General features: G+C 35.6%; 1 protein-coding gene across 2 annotated transcripts; it reads right to left on the minus strand.

The window, feature by feature from the left end:
• Positions 1–5: 5 nt before the first annotated feature.
• Positions 6–5,378, minus strand: LOC141592185 (zinc finger protein JACKDAW-like). 2 transcript variants are annotated; one of them, XM_074412775.1, is made up of 4 exons: positions 4,689–5,378; positions 3,367–3,763; positions 2,096–2,355; positions 6–1,302 (listed from the first exon to the last, which is right to left on the minus strand). In XM_074412775.1, exons 1-4 carry the CDS (start codon positions 4,879–4,881, stop codon positions 473–475), a joined length of 1,680 nt encoding a protein of 559 aa, XP_074268876.1. In that variant the 5' UTR covers positions 4,882–5,378; the 3' UTR covers positions 6–472. The 2 variants fall into 2 exon arrangements, with proteins under 2 accessions (XP_074268876.1, XP_074268877.1); XM_074412776.1 differs by having other exon boundaries at positions 4,698–5,285.
• Positions 5,379–7,302: the final 1,924 nt, after the last annotated feature.

Consider the following 7,302-nt stretch of genomic DNA (forward strand, 5'->3'; position numbering starts at 1 on the left):
GGGAGTAATTAACGCCAAATTTCAAAAAAGCAATATAAAAAATAATACACAAACATAACACCAACAGCTACGTATCAACGTGCATGAATCCAAATCATTCTCATCCGTCGTCTATCGCCTCCCTCAAACGATAAATACAATTTTACATAATCTAGCAAAATTGGCTTATGAATTTCACAGATTTTCTTAATTATTACGGAGTATGAGCAACGATTTGATAACTTAGACGTTTTTGTTTAGCACAATACCTCTTCTTGCCCGTCTCCCTCCGTCAGTGCCTGAGAATGACTAAATAGCCATGAGAGTTTCGATATTTTTACTACACATGATAATACTCCGGCTAGGTAGTACACGAGTTCACCAAGTTGCGAGTGCAGTTGATATTCAGTAAATCACTTCCAGTGTCATGCATGCTCACTCAACCAATAGCATATATGAAGAAGATCACAAATATACACGTACCGTTACCAAATCACTTGTTACTGAAATGGTTCAGTACCATGTTTGAGCTCATAGATGCAAAATTGGCAAGCTCTTGGGGTAAAAGTTGACGATCACTTTCATCTCCGGAAGCAATGCCAAGGAAATCCCGAGTTAGGTCATTCTCGATCATATTCGAGCTAGGACGGATCATGTGTTGATTCAAGTCATTTTGCGACATTGCTCCACATTGCATCATCAACTGATTGATATCCCTCACGGGTGTAGCTAAAGATGCCATATTAGAGCATCCTGAAAGTCCAACACCAGCACCACTACCACCAGCACCAGAACCAGAACCAGAACCAGAACCACTACCAGGTCCCCTAGTAGTTGAAGTTAGGGTGGTCGATGAATCTTCTTGAACTCTTCGAGGTTGGACAACTTGTTGTACACCACTCTTGTTTTTATCACTAGCATTATTATTATTGAGGTTAGACGTGCTTGTGATTACACCAAGGGATGTTCCTAAGAAGGGTGAATTGCTCCTAGTAGAGCCCATTTGAGCCGCCTTTTGTAGGAGAGCAGTGGCTGACATGGGAGTCAATGGATTCGATGAAGGGGAAGATTGGTTGTTTTGGTTAGTATGGTCATGTGAAAACATAGAGCCTAGGGTTTCAACCATGTTGGATGTGATATGTCCACCTTCATGTTTTAGCCCTGTTGCAAAAGAAGATAATGATAGACTTGCCGGTGTTGATGTCGATGGTGTTGTCGAACTTCTATTTAAATGTGCGAATTGATTATTGTTCATAATGAAGTTCGGAATTGGTGATGATCCGAAAGGATTGGCTGTTGCCATTTGCACCATATCTGGCAAACCTGTATGTACAAGCATTCCAAGTTAGTTCGTATGTTTATGTAGTATACAGTATATATATACATAAAACACAATTGCATGATGTTAAATTCAACAACGAACCTGAACCGCATTCAAATGGAGGAGAAAGACAATTGCATGACTTTATGTTCTAACCCATTCTCTCTAACGGAACAATATAAATTACTCCCTTCTGTTACAGTCATTTGTTGTCCTTTTTCATATTAGGGTGTCTCAATGAATTGTTGTCCTTTCTATTTTAAGAATGAACTTGATGAACAATTTGATCATTCATACTCAATTTGTTCAACTTGTCATTTAGTAATTGATTCATTTCTCATTCCTTGATCTTTGTACCAAAACAAAAGGACAACAATTGACCTATTATTCAGTAAATCATATTATTAAACAACTGACAGTTGGATCTTCCGGAGAAGAAATTTTGACCTTAATTGAGATCGAGAAAATAGAAAATGAATGAAATGACGAGGATTCATATTGGTTTAGAACTATCAAAGGGATCACCCAAAAGAGTCAAAGACATTATGAGGGACTTCATTATAATCATTTATACTCCGTATTACATAGTTGACTCCTGATTAGTCTTGGAACAAACCTTCAATTTTCAACCCTTGTGCCACTCACTAACTGATACTGATACCCCAAAGAATTTTCAACCCTTTTGCCACTAATTGATTAAACTTTTGGTGAATAAACCCTACATTCTCTATCATATACGGAGTATGTTGAAAACAATATCTTCGAAATAGTAAGATTAAAGTCGAGGTGACAAACCTGCATTAAGAGGGTTTCCACCGGCCATGCTATTGAAATCGGGGCGAAAGAGTGAACTGAAGGAAGAAATCCCAACACCTTGATCTTGTAATCCTTGACTCACTAATCCATGATTAAACCCAGATTGAATATTAATTCCAGAACTATTGTCCATGCAATCACTCTTGAAACTTAGGCTTGGCGTTGAAACTGTTGTGAGCCTTACACTTTCTTCAGCTAATGCATCGCAGAATGCTCTATGAGTGATGAAACTATCTTTCCTACAAAAATGAAAATAAAAATAATCAATTAGTGACAACAAATTCAAAATCATTTCCTATATTTTTCTTTCTTTTTTTACTACAAAAAATATCATCTAGTATATGTATGTTATATTTTGCACATTAATGCACAATTATTTAATTTGTTGTATTCGTAAAGTAGGCTATCACGAAACAATATCCTTTCAATAATCTTGTAAAATGTCCGAATTGAGATCGCATTGGATTCAAACAAGGGAGAGTTAAATTGTATTATGATTTTTCTAACGTGTGTCCTAATTGCACCGTAAAAACCTAATTTAAAAAAGTTTATATAATGCTCCCTTCTTCCAAAAAAAAAAAAACCTATTTAAAAAGAAAAGTAATAAGAACATTTCCCTAAATATGGTATATGTATATGACTTGAAACTTTTAACATTTTTCGTTATATAACCCTCCGACTCTTTTTTAGTTTAGACTCTTAAAGTGTCCTTACAATACAGGTTAGAAAATCGATAATCTAATATAACTCTCAGTTGATTGAGTTCAAATCTCAATTGGAACATTTTTAAGAAGACTACAAATTGGATCCATGGGTATATTGGTCTAAGTGGGGTAGACCAGTAGGGTGTAATTGTAACTATGTAAGTAACCAAGTGACATCCAAAATAAAAATGTAACTATCTATCTGAAGTCTGGACAAACTAGCAAGCAAGGCAAAATATAACGAGTTAAAATGTAACAACCATTATAAGTTACAACAAATGAGTACTACTATGCACCATCACCCAAAAAAAGATGTTAATTTGAATGGTTTTAGAAATTATTCTTATTTGCAGTGGTTGTAAATAATTAAGAATTTATGTGGGAATTTAGTATATGTGAATCTATCTATATCAATATTAAATGCAAACATAAGATTCACTTTTCTGAAATTTCTTCTAAACATCATTTATAACATTCCTCACATTAAATGCACCAAAACAAAAAATAAAACCAAAAATGAAAAGAGAATAAAATTAATTAAAATACCTTGAAAAAAGTGTGCCACAGTCACATTTGTACTCTCTAGTACCACAAGTCTTAGAATGAGCTTTCCAATCAGACTGGACTGCATATTTTTTGGAACATTTATCACATTTCCACTTTTTTTCTCCATGTTTTCTACTAAAATGTTTCTTAATTCCTGTTAGATCACCAAGAGCTCTAGATGGGTCATGATGTACACATGTCTTTTCAGGGCAAATGTATACTTTTTTCTTCACTTCTTTGTTGCTTCTTTGTTTAAGCTTCCATGGCAAGTTGTGACCTCTTCTATGGAGTTGAAGATTTTGATCTCTTTGAAATCCCTTGTTGCATATCTCGCATATGAATCGATTTGTCGCCATGAGCGCCTTTGGCGATAGTGCAATGACTTCTGCATCTGGATCTGATGGTTTTTCTCGAGATAATTAGATTAAATGATGAATTTCACAAAAAAAAACACAGAAAACTTCTTATATGTATTCCATAGATTAAAAGTTTCAAATATACAAAAAACGGAGCGAAATAAAGGCGACAACAAGCAAGAGATATTGTGTTTGGTAACACATAAGAAAATTGCTAAATATTTTCATAAATAAAATTTGAAAACCTATCATATATGGCTGTTGTCTTGGCTAAAATTTTAAATCATCCACTTGTTTGATTATGATTTAGACATCTTCATAGTACGGTCAAGTGGTAAGAACTCTCTTTCTCTAACCGTGAGATTGGGGTTTGATTCTTAACCACAACATAGCTAATTCACTCGTTTGAACCAAATATATATATCAAGCTTTTCCTAGTAAAACACTTCAAATTTGAAGCCAATTAGTTCTTTTTGATAAAGTATGAACAAAAAACAATGAACACAATAATCCCTTTGAAATTAGCACAATATACATTAGTACACCTTGAAACATTAGCATCAAGAGCTTAATTTAAGCAAAGATTGAAGCCTAGCTAGCTTAGAAGACTTTAATTTGTCAACTATAAATCCTAGATATCCTAAACTTCAACTTTATTGGAAATGAATACATAGAAAGTCATCGACAAATATATTTCCACTAACTAAAAAGTAACTTTTTGTTTGAGATTCACCATGATAGTAGACTTTTGAACAATTTTCTGGTTCACTTAAAAAAAAACCGTAATTATTGTGTAAGATGTTCTACTTATATAAAACTCACTCTTTAATTGATAACAATAAATGATTGATTTTTTAAAGAAATGGATCGTTTCATAGTATCTAAGACTGTTTTATTCTAGAAATGTTTTTTTTTTTTTAAAAAAAAAACATAACTCTAAGAAGGCAATACATCATAGTTACTTGCCTGGTGTACCTGGTAGATTTCTCTTCTTCCTTGATGCGGCAGGGTTATTATTATTGCCATTGACGGTCGTTTTAGGGTTAGGGTTAGGGTTCGGGTTGACGACTTCTTGTTGTTGTTGTTGATGATGATGAGAGAATCCTCTGATTAATGAAGGCATAGAAAACCCATCTCCAATCTCACCTTGAAAATTCATTGTTTTGATGTCTGGTGGTATATATCAACTCCTCAAAACAACTAGCTTCCAAGAAAATATTACACCAAAACTTAAAAAGAAAAATATAGTTATATGATGAGAAAGGAAAGCAACAAGAAAGAGTACTAGTATAAATTTTGTTGAGAAACAAACAGAAGATAGAAGTTAATAAGCAAAGAATTAAAATGGGTATGTTTTTGTTTTGGTTGTATACTGTTCTAATCCTCGGATTATACCAAAAGAACAACAAAACCCAAGCAAAAATGCATACTTTATTTATTTATACTATATAGTTTTGATACTTTCTCTAAACTAACCAAGCAAAATGATGAAACTCTTCTGAGTGTTTTGTTTTGATCTTCTTCTTAAGGAAAACACCAAAAAATAATACTACCATCAAAGCTAAATGATAAAAGGTTGAGTAGAGTAGTATATATTTTCTCTCTATTTAGATGTCGTCGTCTTCTTCTCTCTTATACACAAGTGGCCTAAAAGTCGGTCAGCCACATACTATAGTTTTAAATTAATGACGGGTCACCACCAGGGGCCGAACGGGGATAAACAAGAACGGACCCTATGGACGGGTAGGGTCCGTTTTAGCGATGAAAAATTTGAAATTTTTAGTTAATTTTTTTTTACTATTAACAACTACGGGGGTATGTGGACATGGGCCGTCATAAATCGTTCCGTGTACCAAACATGCCGCCCAATCATCACTGTGTGGTACGCGGAAGATTTAGAAATGAGGTATTTACAGGATATTCAATTGTTTTATGATGTAATAGTGTAGAGCTGGCCAAAAGCACGACCTCGCCTGATCCACTCGTGTTGTCAGACCACCTTTTTGCTAACCCGCGTGCAGTTTGTACTTTGAGCTGGTCGGTTCTATGGCTTGGAAAATTTATCTCAGCTCGCTAAGACGGTTCAAAAATGATAAAAAAAAAATATGTTTCTCAGGCTGGGTTTGAGCCAAGATATCTTTAGCTCACCCTCTACAACTTGTACCTCCAGACGGGCTGGCTAAAGGAGCTGGCCCGACCTAGCCCAAGCTGGACCTGGATATAATCAGGCCCATGACCAAGTCTATGACCAGGTCTAGTACAGTGTACCTACAAATTGAAGGAATATGATGCTTGAATAATATTGACAAAATCAATCGATATATGTACAAGATGAGAGATCGATAACCTAGCCTAATTATAAGGGATTCTATCTTAATTAGTTAAACTAAATAAAGAACTAAATCATATAAGAAATATACAAAATATTCTATCGAAATATTCCATATTCTAACACACCCCGCAGTCGAAACGGGAAGAGGACGAGTGTTGAGACTGGCTCGAAAATCATCAAAAAGGACGAACGGAAGACCCTTAGTGAAGATGTCAGCCACCTGAGAACGAGATGGGATGTGATGTACGCGAACGTCAGCACAAGAAACTTTCTCACGAACAAAGTGAATATCAAGCTCAATATACTATTCGTGCATTGGTGCTGGACGGGATTACCTGCGAGATATATGGCACTAATATTGTCGCAGTAAACCAAAGTAGCTTTGTGCAACGGATGATGAAGCTCCATTAACAAGTTACGTAACCAACATGACTCTGAAACAACATTGGCTACACCTCGATATTCAGCCTCAGCACTCGAACGAGAAATAGTGGGTTGTCTTTTAGATGCCCAAGAAACTAAATTGTCTCCTAAAAAGACGCAGTACCCACTGGTTGATCGTCGAGTGTCAGGACAGGCCCAATCAACATCGGTATACGTAGTAAGACTTGTGAGAGAAGACGTACCTTACCAAAGAACGTGTTGAATGGTGCCTTTTATGTAGCGAAGAATGCGTTTTAAAGCATTCATGACAACATTGGATTATGCATAAAGAAGCAGATTTGTTGCACAACATATGAGATATTGGGACGTGTAAATGTAAGATACTAGAGAGCACCAGCTAAACTTATATATAGCGTCAGATCATCAAATAGGACACTCGGATAGGAGCTGAGTTTAGGCTTTGTGTCGACAGGGGTAGGAGAAGACTTACACGAGCTCATACCCGCCCTTTCAAGGACCTCGCCAGCATACTTTCCTGTGAAAGAAACAAACCTGTGGAATGTCGAGTAGCTTGAATGCCAAGGAAGTAGCTGATGGGTCCAAGATCTTTCATAGCAAACTCAGTTCCAAGACGAGTGATTAGAAAATCTCGTAGCTGTATCGAGGAGCAAACCAATAAGATGTCATCGGCATATAATAAAAGTAAAGTTGTGTTACCTTTCGCGTCGCGGTAAATGAAGAACGAATGATGATGATACATGAGGGACATGGGTATAAGTTCAAAATACAAGTTCAAGTCACTCTTATCTTTTAGATTCGTTCATTTGAATTAAAAGTTCAATATCTCCGAAAATATGGATATTT

Source organism: Silene latifolia, chromosome 7 (assembly GCF_048544455.1).
Source record: "Silene latifolia isolate original U9 population chromosome 7, ASM4854445v1, whole genome shotgun sequence".
Lineage (NCBI taxonomy): Eukaryota > Viridiplantae > Streptophyta > Magnoliopsida > Caryophyllales > Caryophyllaceae > Silene > Silene latifolia.

Coding starts and splice junctions, on each gene's coding strand:
- LOC141592185 (XM_074412775.1), bottom strand. CDS start 4,881: ATGAATTTTCAAGGTGAGATTGGAGATGGGTTTTCTATGCCTTCATTA. Junction 3,764..4,688: donor AAATCTACCAGGTACACCAG/GCAAGTAACTAT, acceptor AAAAACCATCAG/ATCCAGATGCAGAAGTCATT. Junction 1,303..2,095: donor TGGAAACCCTCTTAATGCAG/GTTTGTCACCTC, acceptor TTGTACATACAG/GTTTGCCAGATATGGTGCAA.